The sequence below is a fragment of the Ranitomeya imitator genome, chromosome 10 (assembly GCF_032444005.1).
Source record: "Ranitomeya imitator isolate aRanImi1 chromosome 10, aRanImi1.pri, whole genome shotgun sequence".
NCBI lineage: Eukaryota > Metazoa > Chordata > Amphibia > Anura > Dendrobatidae > Ranitomeya > Ranitomeya imitator.
Genome location: NC_091291.1, coordinates 30,011,041 through 30,028,121, shown reverse-complemented (window position 1 = coordinate 30,028,121; position 17,081 = coordinate 30,011,041). Strand labels below are relative to the sequence as shown.

The 17,081-nt window shown below is 43.0% G+C and overlaps 1 protein-coding gene across 1 annotated transcript in view; it reads right to left on the bottom strand.

Annotated features, from left to right (window-relative positions):
• PRR12 (proline rich 12) overlaps positions 1-17,081 on the bottom strand; it is a 77,986-nt gene that overhangs the window by 25,695 nt on the left and 35,210 nt on the right. The window contains exons 2-3 of the mRNA XM_069742591.1: positions 4,161-4,273; positions 1,682-1,843 (exon numbers count right to left, since the gene is read on the bottom strand). Of these exons, the coding sequence (XP_069598692.1) occupies positions 1,682-1,843; positions 4,161-4,273 (275 nt within the window). The remainder of the gene's footprint in view (positions 1-1,681; positions 1,844-4,160; positions 4,274-17,081) is intronic.

Below are 17,081 nucleotides of genomic sequence, written 5' to 3'. Positions count from 1 at the left end.
AGACACACACAGCGCACATCCAGCCTATATTACTGGGAAAGACACACAGCTCACATCCAGCCTATATTACTGGGAGAGACACAGAGCTCACATCCAGCCTATATTACTGGGAGAGACACACAGAGCTCACATCCAGCCTATATCACTGGGAGAGACACACCAAGCTCACATCCAGCCTATATTACTGGGAGAGACACAGAGCTCACATCCAGCCTATATTACTGGGAGAGACACAGAGCTCACATCCAGCCTATATTACTGGGAGAGACACACAGAGCTCACATCCAGCCTATATTACTGGGAGAGACACACAGAGCGCACATCCAGCCTATATTACTGGGAGAGACACAGAGCTCACATCCAGCCTATATTACTGGGAGAGCCATAGAGCTCACATCCAGCCTATATTACTGGGAGAGGCACACAGCTCACATCCAGCCTACATTACTGGGAGACACACAGAGCTCACATCCAGCCTATATTACTGGAAGACACACAGAGCTCACATCCAGCCTATATTACTGGAAGACACACAGAGCTCACATCCAGCCTATATTACTGGAAGACACACAGAGCTCACATCCAGCCTATATTACTGGGAGAGACACAAGAGCTCATATCCATCCTATATTACTGGGAGATGCACACAGCTTACATCCAGCCTATATTACTGGGAGAGACACAGCTCACATCCAGCCTATATTACTGGGAGATGCACACAGCTTACATCCAGCCTGTATTACTGGGAGACACAGCTCACATGCAGCCTATATTACTGGGAGACACGCAGAGCTCACATCCAGCCTATATTACTGGGAGAGACACACAGCTCACATCCACCCTATATTACTGGGAGACACAGAGCTCACATCCATCATATATTACTGGGAGAGACACAGAGCTGACATCCAGCCTATATTACTGAAAGAGACACATAGAGCTCACATCCAGCCTATATTACTGGGAGGAACACAATCCCAAGCAAAAAATCTGAAACTTGATCAGACTGCAAATTTAAGGGGTATGAAAATGAATGAAAAAATGAAGATTACAGAATGAAACTGAGCGCAACTTTATTAACTAAAGGTAACCACTAACAAATGTAAAAAAAAAATTTTCTATGTCAAAAAATATTCATAGCCTTTAAAAGGGACCTAAATGACCACAATATCCAGTGGTGCATTTACACCAAGAAGTAGGCTGGGAACATGAGCTCCTTTGTGGCAATTAGACTGGCTGTCGGATGGCGCCATTAATCTGCTCTTTAGCTAAAGCTAAAAACACAGCAGCATCCCACCCTATTATCCATCCACATTCTCAAGGAATTTTACATAATTGCATTTAGGAACTTATCCTGGACTTAAGAACACCATTTAGTCTTTAATTCGTATGGTCAGGTATAGTAATCAATTTTAAAAGTCAGGGCTGCAGTGTAAAGCATAAAGGACAAAGCAGCCTGAGCCAATGATGGGGCACATAGCGAAAGGACTGACCAAAGACTGACTCAGGCACTGACAATGTCATATCTGTACAACACGGCACAGGCAAAAGAAAGCACCGAGTCCCGGATAAGCCCCACTTATAGGTACAAGCATTCATTTACTCAAATCAACACCGAGAAAAGTTGTTTCTTGGCCCAAAATAATAGAAGAAGTAATAATAGAAGCTCTGGAGGGCTTACCTGTCTGCCATGAAGGTGTGCGGAACTGAGAGAGAAGGGAGGAAGCCGAGGGTCCGGGCTGGGGGGCACGAGACTCAAGAGCAGAGATGAGATTCATCACCGACGCGTCCGGGGTTGCACTGCCGGCATGATGGAGGCCAGTCTCAAACAACCCCGACAATCCTAGGAGAAGGCACCAAATGGTTAAAGGTTAGAAAATCACCTGAGCGTACATATAAAAAGATATATATTAAATATATATATATATATATATATATATATATATATATATATATGTGTTTATATAAACATAAACACACATATATTTAAGAAATTAAAGAAAATAGGAATTGCTGTAATATATACATATACACACTATATCTATCTATATCTCTATATATCTATCTCTCTCTCTCTCTCTCCCTCTCTCTCTCTATATATATATATAAACACAATTTATACAGATATACAGTACAGACCAAAAGTTTGGACACACCTTCTCATTTAAAGACTTTTCTGTATTTCCATGACTATGAAAATTGTACATTCACACAGAAGGCATCAAAACTATGAATTAACACATGTGGAATTATATACTCAACAAAAAAGTGTGAAACAACTGAAAATATGTCTTATATTCTAGGTTCTTCACAGTAGCCATCTTTTGCTTTGATGACTGCTTTGCACACTCTTGGCATTCTCTTGATGAGCTTCTAGAGGTAGACACCGGGAATGGTTTTCATTTCACAGGTGTGCCCTGTCAGGTTTTATAAGTGGGATTTCTTGCCTTATAAATGGGGTTGGGACCATCAGTTGTGTTGTGCAGAAGTCTGGTGGATACACAGCTGATAGTCCTACTGAATAGACTGTTAGAATTTCTATTATGGCAAGAAAAAAGCAGCTAAGTAAAGAAAAACGAGTGGCCATCATCATTACTTTAAGAAATGAAGGTCAGTCAGTTCGAAAAACTGGGAAAACTTTGGAAGCGTCCCCAAGTGAAGTGGCAAAAACCATCAAGTGCTACAAAGAAACTGGCTCACATGAGGACCGCCCCAGGAAAGGAAGACCAAGAGTCACCTCTGCTTCTGAGGATAAGTTTATCCAAGTCACCAGCCTCAGAAATCGCAGGTTAACAGCAGCTCAGATTAGAGACCAGGTCAATGCCACACAGAGTTCTAGCAGCAGACACATCTCTACAACAACTGTTAAGAGGAGACTTTGTGCAGCAGGCCTTCATGGTAACATAGCTGCTAGGAAACCACTGCTAAGGACAGGCAACAAGCAGAAGAGACTTGTTTGGGCTAAAGAACACAAGGAATGGACATTAGACCAGTGGAAATCTGTGCTTTGGTCTGATGAGTCCAAATTTGAGATCTTTGGCTCCAACCACCGTGTCTTTGTGCGACGCAGAAAAGGTGAACGGTTCCCACCGTGAAGCATGGAGGAGGAGGTGTGATGGTGTGGGGGGGGGCTTTGCTGGTGACACTGTTGGGGATTTATTCAAAATTGAAGGCATACTGAACCAGCATGGCTACCACAGCATCTTGCAGCGGCATGCTATTCCATCCGGTTTGCGTTTAGTTGGACCATCATTTATTTTTCAGGCTGTGTAAGGGCTATTTGACCAAGAAGGAGAGTGATGGGGTGCTACGCCAGATGACCTGGCCTCCACAGTCACCAGACCTGAACCCAATCGAGATGGTTTGGGGTGAGCTGGACCGCAGAGTGAAGGCAAAAGGGCCAACAAGTGCTAAGCATCTCTGGGAACTCCTTCAAGATTGTTGGAAGACCATTCCCAGTGACTGCCTCTTGAAGCTCATCAAGAGAATGCCAAGAGTGTGCAAAGCAGTCATCAATGCAAAAGGTGGCTACTTTGAAGAACCTAGAATATAAGACATAATTTCAGTTGTTTCACACTTTTTTGTTAAGTATATAATTCCACATGTGTTAATTCACAGTTTTGAAGCCTTCAGTGTGAATTTACAGTGTTCATAGTCATGAAAATACAGAAAAATCTTTAAATAAGAAGGTGTGTCCAAACTTTTGGTCTGCACTGTATATACAAATAATCTACACATAATCTGTACATATATATTTTTTAATATATATTTATTACATACACACACGCTGTGTATAATATTATATACATACACAATATATTAGAGCAATTCCTCTTTTCTTTAACACCTTAATTCTCTAGAAACGCCATGATTTAATTTGCCTGCTTTTTTTCTCCCTAGCGGTAAAGGCACTAGCTGCAGCAGGAGCCTCTCCCTCCTCTCCCTGTCTGCAGTTGGACATAGGTGCTAAGCCAGCCCCTTTAAACTAAATCCCAGCTATATTTTTTTCATATCAGCAGGAGATTAAGAGGGTTGTGCACAAATATATGTTCCTTTTATAAGGTGACTATTCATTTCGAGGCGTCAGCCCACCGCCGATCCTACTGAGATAAGTCATCGATGCCATAAAATGGAGGAAAACGACTACAATTGACCCTTACCTGCTGGGTGGTGGTTGGTGGCATAGCCCTGCAGGGGGTGAGGTGTTGCATACGCCTGCCTGTGCAAAATATCCGTCTCGGGGTGGGAGCCTCTTGAGCTTCCGTAGACCAAGCTAAAAATGGAGGAGAGTAGACGTGTTAGTATCGCTGCTTTTACAGCAGCCTTGTTGCTTTATGATCGTACAGCAGTAAGTTATAATATTTGCAAAAAAACCCTTTGCTATAAAAATGACCAGAAAAAGTAAAATTTGCTCACTGCGCCGACATAAACAATGGATTGCATTTTCCATAAGTGACGAGCATTAAAAAAATGTAACGGCCTTTGTGGTTTTCAGCTGCAACAGTTGGAAAAATATAAAAAAATAATTATTTAAATTAGTGAATATAGCATATTCTGAGAAAATACCACAAACCAACATCTGAGTCAGCACCACACGGCAGAGGAGGAGGATGGAGGTGTCTGAACGGCGCAGCAACGTGGCCCGAGGAGGCCAACGATACTCAACATCACCTGCTTTAATAACCTCAACCCCCGCCTATACAAAGGAAACTGCTTCAGCTTATGTCCCCCTGGATAAAGCTACTGAAAACAGACCTCTAAGAGGAGATACAATACTAGAATAGTCCATTGATTTCAGTAGGTGCTGCGCAATACCCTAGTTCGCCTGTAGGAGTGCTGCAGGAAATCTATACACCTGCAGAAGATTTTGATCACGGATTGCCGAACAACCGGATAAAAAAAATGCCATACCCCAAGGTAATCAAGGTGGAATCAAACATTCCACATCCATTAAGCTACATTTTCGGCGATACTTAGGGTGTGATAAAAATATAAATAAGGGGCATGATCTCATATTAAGATGAGAGCTGGAACAGAAAATAGACAGTTATGAGACTTTTTTTTTTGCATATCCCAATTATTTTTTAAAGCCTTTCATATGACAGCTGGAAACATGGTGGCGCATGCCCTGATTAAAGGGCTTGGTCTAAAATGTGCATGGCTATGGCAATGGAGCCATCGTTCAACCGGACAAACGTTTGTTTAATGGTGCGTTTAGAGAGGCAGATCTAGTCCCGCTAACAAATGCCGATCAACTATATATTATATACAAGTCGATTGGCCAATTTGCACCGCCAACGACAATTGATAGTGGAATGAAAGAGCGCCATCGTTTGCAGATTGTCGGCTCATCTAAAGCTCCATTTAGACTGCAGGGTTATCTTAGGAACGCTTGTTCGTTGGGTGAAACGATCTTTTGTGCTGCAGAAAAAAAAAAATCATCTTTCTCGGCGGTACATGAGGATTTTAAAAATGTAGATTTTAAAATTGCAGCTGTTCCACTGATTCTGGAGCAGTTTTTCTTTTTCTTATGTGCCCCTCGGTTACAAAGTTATGGCTCCCGGAAACAATGGTGTACATTTTCCCTTCAAGCATTTGGGCATATACCAGACCTTCTCTGTGGGCGTGGCAGTGTGTTGATTGGGCAGTTAAAAAAAAAAAAAAAGCAAACGCCCACAGAGAGGCTCTGTGGTACACGCCCAGTTCATTAAAGAGAAAATTTGCATCTTTATTTCCAGGGGGCATAACTTTTGAAAGGAGAGGCACAGAAGAAAAAGAAAAACTGTTCCGGAATCAGTGGAGGAGAAATAAATAGACAAAGTACTCAGTTTAAATTTAAAAAGCCCCATGAAAAGTCCCCTTTAAGAGTCAGCTGTCCATAAAAATATTGCAACTAGGACAGTAAGCTGATTGTGACTTGCTCACACCTTTTTAATGAGTAAATTAATTTGTAATCTAACTTTAACAAAACCACATCTTCAAAATGACATGTAACCCCACAGGAAGTGTCATCTGAACATGAAAGAATATCATGGCCATATTAGACACTGTAGTCTAGGTATGAAGCCTGATAGTATGTGTATGATAAATATCTCGTACATGATTCAGAATCTCCCAGGAAAAGCCTGTGCTCACAATGAGCCAAAATGAGACAACAGTCGCTAAGTGCCTCGACCATAGTGATTGTGATTCACTGCGATTCACCCACGCATAAAGGCCTACACGCAACCAAACAAGAGCCAGGAGGTGCCAGCCGTCCATGCCAAGAGATTCGAGCTCAGATATTATTAGCGCACTTCTGGCTAAAGCTGCAGTTGCAGTCGTGAAAGCAAAAAATATCCTGCTTAGATCCCAGGGATGTTCACATTTGTTAAAGGGAACATGTCATCAGATTCATGCTTCTCGACGCACGGTCTGGAGGCGTTATTGCAGCCGTGTATGTTTTACGTTGAAATGTTGCGGCGTTGCAGAGTAACAGGAAAGGACTTACGGATTTTTCAAAGTAGGTGAAATGTTGCGGCGTTGCAGAGTAACAGGAAAGGACTTACGGATTTGTCAAAGTAGGTGAAATGTTGCGACGTTGCAGAGTAAAAGGAAAGGACTTATGGATTTGTCAAAGTAGGTGAAATGTTGCGACGTTGCAGAGTAACAGGAAAGGACTTACGGATTTTTCAAAGTAGGTGAAATGTTGCGGCGTTGCAGAGTAACAGGAAAGGACTTACGGATTTTTCAAAGTAAGTGAAATGTTGCGGCGTTGCAGAGTAAAAGGAAAGGACTTATGGATTTGTCAAAGTAGGTGAAATGTTGCGACGTTGCAGAGTAACAGGAAAGGACTTACGGATTTTTCAAAGTAGGTGAAATGTTGCGGTGTTGCAGAGTAACAGGAAAGAACTTACGGATTTTTCAAAGTAGGTGAAATGTTGCGGCGTTGCAGAGTAACAGGAAAGGACTTACGGATTTTTCAAAGTAAGTGAAATGTTGCGGCGTTGCAGAGTAACAGGAAATAACTTACGGATTTTTCAAAGTAGGTGAAATGTTGCGGCGTTGCAGAGTAACAGGAAAGGACTTACGGATTTGTCAAAGTAGGTGAAATGTTGCGACGTTGCAGAGTAACAGGAAAGGACTTACGGATTTTTCAAAGTAGGTGAAATGTTGCGGTGTTGCAGAGTAACAGGAAAGGACTTACGGATTTTTCAAAGTAGGTGAAATGTTGCGGCGTTGCAGAGTAAAAGGAAAGGACTTACGGATTTTTCAAAGTAAGTGAAATGTTGCGGCGTTGCAGAGTAAAAGGAAAGGACTTACGGATTTTTCAAAGTAGGTGAAATGTTGCGGCGTTGCAGAGTAAAAGGAAAGGACTTACGGATTTTTCAAAGTAGGTGAAATGTTGCGGCGTTGCAGAGTAAAAGGAAAGGACTTACGGATTTTTCAAAGTAAGTGAAATGTTGCGGCGTTGCAGAGTAAAAGGAAAGGACTTACGGATTTTTCAAAGTAGGTGAAATGTTGCGGCATTGCAGAGTAAAAGGAAAGGACTTACGGATTTTTCAAAGTAGGTGAAATGTTGCGGCGTTGCAGAGTAAAATGAAAGGACTTACGGATTTTTCAAAGTAGGTGAAATGTTGCGGCGTTGCAGAGTAAAAGGAAAGGACTTACGGATTTTTCAAAGTAGGTGAAATGTTGCGGCGTTGCAGAGTAAAAGGAAAGGACTTACGGATTTTTCAAAGTAGGTGAAATGTTGCGGCGTTGCAGAGTAAAAGGAAAGGACTTACGGATTTTTCAAAGTAGGTCCCAGGCGGCTTTATTCCGCCATGCTCCCCATGATTGACAGGTCTCCGCTTATACTCACAAATAGGGAAAGACCTGTCAATCAACTGGAGAGGGGCAGGAAGAAGATGCCAGGGTGCGGATTTGGACAAGTCATTCGGGACCCATAATCCTCAGTCGGATTTGCAAAAGTATGTTTACTCTGCAGCATTTCAGAGTAAAACACACGGCGGCTACAGTGTCCGATATGCGCTGCCTGAGCTACCTGAATCCGACAAGACAGGTTCCCTTTAAAAAAAATTCTGGAGTGTTGAAGACCGGTCCAATGTAACCGCTAGAGACAATCACCGCCCTAAGCAACAGGGCTGTAGAGCTGGAGTCGTGGAGTCAGAGTCGGAGCCCATTTTAGTGGAGTCGGAGTCATGGAGATTGAGGAGTCAGAGGTTTTGGCTTACTGACTCCCCCACCCTGTCAGGGCTGTGGAGTCGGAGTCGTGGAGTGGAAGCCCATTTTGGTGAAGTCGGAGTCGGTGTCATGGAAATTGAGGAGTCGGAGCAATGCATGGCGTGTGATTGCTGAAGCCAAGGATTATCCGCAGTGGTCACATGGATTTGTAGTGCGTCACACTCCAGATAAGAAAGCAAAAGCCGTCCTGGTATCTCCAGGAGCAGAGAAGACTGTAACCGGAGAGCAAAATACCAAAAAAGAATAATAAATAAACGTTTTCTGCAGTTAGTTTATTTTCTTATACTTCATGACGACCCCATATGAATACCATGTCACAGTTTGCATGGCTACGTCAGGCTATATTCACATGCAGTAGTTGGAGGAGATTCGCTTCAAAATCCTCCTTAAAAAAAAAAGGCTTAAAAAAAACCTTTTTTTATTTCTATGTGAAATCGACAAAGCAGGTGGTGCAAAAAAAAAAAAAAATTGTGCATGACACCTCTGTGGAGCCGATCGTGATGGAATATGCTCAAAACAAGGTATTGTCCATTCGAAAAGCTACAAAAATGCCAGAGGAAAAGATAAACTCCTCCAAAAGCTTCCTAAAAAAGTAGCATTTCCTGAAACAGTCTCGCCTTGAAAAAAAAGTTGTTATTCTTCACCCCCTTTAAAAAAACAAACAAACAAAAAAAAAACTTTCAGCATGATCAACCCACCCCAAATTACATTTATAGGTATGCAGGCCATTGAAAGCTCAATCCATTGACACTTTTATATCTTTTATCTGTTGCTGCATTCTTGAATAAATAGTTTTCCCGGTCAAATGCAAATGAGGGGTTAAGTGCTCTGGGCGTGATATTGCACTTTCCGCACCACTGCCTCCTGAGATTAATGCGCCTGGCACCAGCCTCTTTAGTTTCATTGATAGTTATTTATTTGCCTGGTGGCTTTAACTCATGGTATGGAGGCCGCTGCTGATGGCAAAACAACTTTTTTTTTAACTAGGTGGAGGCTAGGGAAGGGATTCGTCACGCCTCAAAAGCACTTAATGCCTAATTTGTATATGAATGAAAACGCTATACACTCAGGAATGCAGCAACAAAGAGAATATATAAAAGGTGCCAATTCATTTACATTTTAAAAACTATCAATCATACTAAATAAACTGGTGCTGTGCGGAAACAACCTCAGAAGGCAGAAGCTAGGGAAGGGCTCTGTCACACCCAGAGCACTTAGTGTTTTCATTAATTTGCATATGATATCTTCAAGTGCTCTAGGTGTGACAGAGCCCTTCTCTAGCCTCCAACTCCTCAGGTTAACGCCCAGCACCAGTTTCTTTAGCATTATTGATAATTGATTTAAATTTCAAAGACTGACACCTTAATATGTTCTACAGTATTTGTTGCTGCATTGCCGAGTGTATAACATTTTCATTCATATACAAATTAGGCGTTAAGTGCTCTGGAGGCGTGAGAGAGCTCTTCAGTAGCCTTCGCCTCCTGAAGTTGTTAAGCCACCCAGCACCAACCTCCTTACCATGATTTACTTTATTTCCTTGCCTGACGCCTTTAGCGATCAATCGGGTTTAAGAGGCAGGCATTGGGCAGGCTAACAGCCTTGGGATGCAGAGGCTCAGGAAGTGCCATGGCACGCCTAGAGCACTTAACATCTCTTTTGTTTATGAATGAAAACACTATTTACTCGGGAATGCAGCAACAGATAAAAGATATAAAGGTGTGAATTGATTTATATATTTCAAAGATCTGCATGCCCATATATATGTGTATATTTAGAGGGGATTCTCTTTAATTCGAACAAAGGTTTTGGGCCAGAACTTTTAGCATTTGAATATATTTTGATGTGGTTTTCAGAAATTATTTTGGCTTTCTATTCTTCTGGTGAAAAGTTCATTTAAGCATTTATTATATCCGGATTGTTTGTAACAAGCAAAATCTATTACAATTAAAGGCAGAAATTAATGATCTCTGTATTACAAACATAATGAGAAGTATCTTTGGCGGCTGCTTTATTAACAACCATCATTACGTGCATGGCCGCCTTCAGACGCTGAAGTCTGAGGTGGGAATTCTATTTGGAATTCCAGGTTTAGTCAGCGGCGGCGGCTATGTGTCAAGGCACGTTGCTTCGGTAGTAACAAGAGAATGCATTAACCACATAAAAAAAAATCTATTCATAGATTAGAGGCCATGACTGCAGAGTGCTGCCATTATATGATCTATTGTCCCTGAGAGCAATGTACACAGAATACCTGAACAATGGAGAATCGCTCAGCAAAGCTACATTGTGCCTGTAGAGAACATAAAAGACCGGCTTACTTCACCTTTACATAACCTCCTAACCACAGACAGAAAATGGGCACAAGGCAACCATTTTATTCGCCTTTCCAAGGATGACATACAAAGAGGTCGTGCTATTAGTATAGAAAATCATCCAGTCTTTTCTGCAGATCAAGAATTATCATCTACAAGAACCAGGCGGCTCAGGATGAGCTGCAGCATATAGAATGATGGAAAAAAAGGGATCAGACACTATTACAGCTTCATCCTTTTCGTTTACCAGCAATCAGACCGAAAGTACGATCGTGTGAACTTAGCCTTAAATACATGCCAATGATCATCCGACGAATAAGCGAAACGCTTGTTCATCAGGGGATCAGATATTTCAGCACAATAAACAAGTGCTGATGATAGGATCCTGTATGCCGAACAGTCGTATTCACGACAGTCCTGTCCGCCATCGTTGTTCATGTTTGAATGCCAGTAAACTAACAACGGGACGACTTTAGTACAGACGATCGGCGCTTGTTAATGGTGCCGTGACAGGCGAAACCTGCAAGTCTAAATGTACCATAAGGGCACATTGAGTATGTTCTTATGCTATAAAAAGGGTAAAAATGGAGCAAAAACGCTGAAAGAATTGACATGCTTCAGATTCGAAAAACTCACGGAAAAAACGAGGCAAACAAGGAACATGTGAATAAGCCTTAATACATATACAGTGGTGTGAAAAAGTGTTTGCCCCCTTCTCAATTTTCTTTTGAATATCTGTCAGGTTTCAGATCACCACACAAATTTTAAATATTAGAGAAAGGTAACACAAGTAATCACAAAACGCTGTTTTTAGATGAAGGTCTTTATTATTCAAAGAAAAAGAAATCCAAACATAGAGGGCCCTATGTGAAAAAATGATTTCCCCCCCCCCCCCCCCCCCCAACACATAAAAAATAAATTAACACATCTTTGGGAAGCGGAGTTCAAATACCCTATTCACACGCATGCCTCACTAGTGCCAGACCTGTTCTCAATCAAGAAATCACTTAAATAGGACCTGTCTGACAAATCGAAGAAGATCAAATGATCCTCAAAAGCAAGACATCATGAAGCAATAAAAAGAAATTCTGGAAAAATGAGAAACAAAGTAATTAATATCTATCAGTCTGGCAAAGGTTATAAAGCCATTTCTCAAGATTTGGGACTCCAGCGAACCACAGCGAGAGCCATTATCCACAAATGGAAAAACATGGAACAGTTGTGAACCTTCCCAGGAGTGGCCTGCCAACCAAAATTACCCCAAGAGCACAGTGACGACTCATCCAAGAGGTCACAAAAGCCCCACAACAAATCCAAAGAACTGCAGGCCTCACTTGCCTCAGTATTCATGACTCCATCATAAGACTAGGAAAAAATGGCAGAGTTCCAAGACGAAAACCACTGCTAAGCAATAAGGACATAAAGGCTCGTCTCAGTTTTGCCAGAAAACATCTTGATGATCCCCAAGAATTTTGGGAGAATACTCTGTGGTCTGACAAGACAAAAGTTGAACTTTTTGGAAGGTGTATGTCCCATTACATCTGGCATAGAAGTAAAACAGCATTTCAGAAAAGGAACATCATACCAACAGTAAAATATGGTGGTGGTAGTGTAATGGTCTGGGGCTGGTTTGGTGCTTCAGGACCTGGAAGACTTGCTGTGTACATGGAACCATGAATTCTGCTGTCTACCAAAAAATCCTGAAGGAGAATATCTGGCCATATGTTCGTGACCTCAAGATGAAGCACACTTGGGTTATACAGCAGGACAATGATCCAAGACACACCAGCAAGACCCCCTCTGAATGGTTAAAGATAAACAAAATTAAGACTTTACAGTGGCCTATTCAAAGTCCTGACCTTAATCCAACTGAGATGCTGTGGCATGACCTTAGGGCTATGTGCACACTATGCGGATTTAGTGCGGATCCGCAGCGGATTTTTCGGCACAGAAACGCTGCAGATCCGCACTGTGATTTACAGTACAATGTAAATCAATGTGGAAAAAAAAAGCTGTGCAGATGGCGCAGAAAAATCCGCGCGGAAACACTGCGGATATAAAAGAAGTGCATGTCACTTCTTTTGTGTGGATCTGCAGCGTTTCTGCACCCTTCCATTATAGAAATCCGCAGTGGTAAAAACCGCAGAAAATCCGCATCAATTCCGCATAAAAACCACACAAAATCCGCACCTGCGGATTCTGCCAGGAGATGCGGATTTTGTGCAGACAGTTCTGCACCCAATTCCGAAACATGTGCACATAGCCTAAAAAGGCGGTCCATGCTCAGAAAACCTCCAATGTGGCTGAATTACACCAATACTGCAAAGATGAGTGGGCCAAAATTCCTCCAGAGCGTTGTAAAAGACTCACCACTAGTTATCGCAAATGCTGGATTGCAGTTGTTGCTGCTAAGGTCGGTCAACCACTGACTGTGTGCTATATTTCTTATTGACCATCAGGGAATTTGGGCGCTTGCATCCACTAACTGACTTGTAGTTTGGCTCCATTTAAAGGGACAGAAACAAGACTCATGAAATGTGATTTCTTATTTCGCTCTACAAGTGAGTCTAGACGGGGAAGACTGTCAGTTCTTTATGTATAGTGACATATTTCTGAGTCAGACAACATGAGGTTATGCATTATATATATATATATATTATATATATATATATATATATATACACACGTGGAGCAGCTGCTAATTCACACGAGCCGCGCGATCGCCTCTATTTATAGATAGTCTGATTGTGGGAAATAAAATAAGACGTTGCTTTTCTCCGGTTACATTACTACAAAGGCCATTATTTATATAATTTTTTTTGCGCGCTCAGTGTGTCGCTTTCGAAAGAATATACAAAATTTACATAATGCGCGAATGTAGAGAGAGGACGGGAGCCGACCTTTCGCAGCAGAATAAAATCTTCCAGCAATTTATCAGCCAAAGATGAAAGGTGTGCGCGCCTCGCACCCAACTGCTTGCTTCGCGCCCCTGTGCTTGCCTCGCACCCCCCTGCTCGCCTCGCACCCCTGTGCTCGCCTCGCACCCCCCTGCTCGCCTCGCGCCCCTGTGCTCGCCTCGCGCCCCCCTGCTCGCCTCGCGCCCCTGTGCTCGCCTCGCACCCCCCTGCTCGCCTCGCACCCCCCTGCTCGCCTCGCGCCCCTGTGCTCGCCTCGCACCCCCCTGCTCGCCTCGCGCCCCTGTGCTCGCCTCGCACCCCCCTGCTCGCCTCGCGCCCCTGTGCTCGCCTCGCGCCCCTGTGCTCGCCTCGCACCCCCCTGCTCTTAACTATTATTAAAAACAGGAGCATGATGTGTGATAATGAGCTACAAAGCGATAGCCGAGGAAACCCCGCAGCCGAGACTTCGGTCTCATTCACAAGTCTGTGTTTCATCTACTTGTTCTTCCCATTACGGTCTAAGCGACTGTTCACACGTCGGGGTTTTTTTTTTTTGCGTATTAGTCGGCATTCCTACAGTTGAGATGATTGGCATCAATGTGCATCCAAATGATCAGGAAAGTAAAGAGGAAGGAAGAAGGCAGCCAATGGAGGACTATCAGGGAAATACCAGCTACATAGTGGATTAGCGGAATGCCTTGATCACCAAATGCTGGATTATCAGACTTTTACTAGAATACGGAATGACATAAAGATTTGTCTTTTTCCTTAAGTGCATTACTTGATTTTTCATATATAAATCGGACACAAGGTGGCGCTAACCTATTTGAAGCAAAAGGACAGCTATTTATTTATTTCTAATCTCATGGCCTATAAACGCTATATGGCGCCCTATGACGGGTGCACGTAATAGTGAATAAAGCACGTAAACCTATGGAACCATTTATCCTATGAAGAAAATGTTAGTAAGCCTCCGGCTATTAGAACAGATGTCTAATAAACTGAGTCTACGGCAAATTCCCCAGCTATATAACCAGAAAAATAGCTTGTCAGGATCAATATACTCTGCATAAAACAAAATAATACCGTTATTATGCTTTTACCAAAATGCAGCATAATAGAAAAAATATACAGTACAGACCAAAAGTTTGGACACACCTTCTCATTTAAAGATTTTTCTGTATTTTCATGACTATGAAAATTGTACATTCACACTGAAGGCATCAAAACTATGAATTATCACATGTGGAATTATATACTTAATAAAAAAGTGTGAAACAACTGAAATTATGTCTTATATTCTAGGTTCTTCTAAGTGGCCGCCTTTTGCTTTGATGACTGCTTTGCACACTCTTGGCATTGAGTGTACTACGTGACTGGGCAATATACTACGTGACTGGGCAATATACTACGTGACTGGGCAATATACTACGTGGCTGGGCAATATACTACGTGGCTGGGCAATATACTACGTGACTGGGCAATATACTACGTGACTGGGCAATATACTACGTGACTGGGCAATATACTACGTGGCTGGGCAATATACTACGTGGCTGGGCAATATACTACGTGGCTGGGCAATATACTACGTGACTGGCCAATATACTACGTGACTGGGCAATATACTACGTGACTGGGCAATATACTACGTGACTGGGCAATATACTACGTGGCTGGGCAATATACTACGTGGCTGGGCAATATACTACGTGGCTGGGCAATATACTACGTGGCTGGGCAATATACTACGTGACTGGGCAATATACTACGTGGCTGGGCAATATACTACGTGGCTGGGCAATATACTACGTGGCTGGGCAATATACTACGTGGCTGGGCAATATACTACGTGACTGGGCAATATACTACGTGACTGGGCAATATACTACGTGACTGGGCAATATACTACGTGGCTGGGCAATATACTACGTGACTGGGCAATATACTACGTGACTGGGCAATATACTACGTGACTGGGCAATATACTACGTGGCTGGGCAATATACTACGTGGCTGGGCAATATACTACGTGACTGGGCAATATACTACGTGACTGGGCAATATACTACGTGACTGGGCAATATACTACGTGGCTGGGCAATATACTACGTGGCTGGGCAATATACTACGTGGCTGGGCAATATACTACGTGGCTGGGCAATATACTACGTGACTGGGCAATATACTACGTGACTGGGCAATATACTACGTGACTGGGCAATATACTACGTGGCTGGGCAATATACTACGTGGCTGGGCAATATACTACGTGACTGGGCAATATACTACGTGACTGGGCAATATACTACGTGACTGGGCAATATACTACGTGGCTGGGCAATATACTACGTGACTGGGCAATATACTACGTGACTGGGCAATATACTACGTGACTGGGCAATATACTACGTGACTGGGCAATATACTACGTGGCTGGGCAATATACTACGTGGCTGGGCAATATACTACGTGACTGGGCAATATACTACGTGACTGGGCAATATACTACGTGACTGGGCAATATACTACGTGGCTGGGCAATATACTACGTGGCTGGGCAATATACTACGTGGCTGGGCAATATACTACGTGGCTGGGCAATATACTACGTGGCTGGGCAATATACTACGTGGCTGGGCAATATACTACGTGACTGGGCAATATACTACGTGACTGGGCAATATACTACGTGACTGGGCAATATACTACGTGACTGGGCAATATACTACGTGACTGGGCAATATACTACGTGACTGGGCAATATACTACGTGGCTGGGCAATATACTACGTGGCTGGGCAATATACTACGTGACTGGGCAATATACTACGTGACTGGGCAATATACTACGTGACTGGGCAATATACTACGTGACTGGGCAATATACTACGTGGCTGGGCAATATACTACGTGGCTGGGCAATATACTACGTGGCTGGGCAATATACTACGTGGCTGGGCAATATACTACGTGGCTGGGCAATATACTACGTGGCTGGGCAATATACTACGTGACTGGGCAATATACTACGTGACTGGGCAATATACTACGTGGCTGGGCAATATACTACGTGACTGGGCAATATACTACGTGACTGGGCAATATACTACGTGGCTGGGCAATATACTACGTGGCTGGGCAATATACTACGTGGCTGGGCAATATACTACGTGGCTGGGCAATATACTACGTGGCTGGGCAATATACTACGTGGCTGGGCAATATACTACGTGGCTGGGCAATATACTACGTGGCTGGACAATATACTACGTGGCTGGGCAATATACTACGTGGCTGGGCAATATACTACGTGACTGGGCAATATACTACGTGACTGGGCAATATACTACGTGACTGGGCAATATACTACGTGACTGGGCAATATACTACGTGACTGGGCAATATACTACGTGACTGGGCAATATACTACGTGACTGGGCAATATACTACGTGACTGGGCAATATACTACGTGGCTGGGCAATATACTACGTGGCTGGGCAATATACTACGTGGCTGGGCAATATACTACGTGACTGGGCAATATACTACGTGACTGGGCAATATACTACGTGACTGGGCAATATACTACGTGACTGGGCAATATACTACGTGACTGGGCAATATACTACGTGGCTGGGCAATA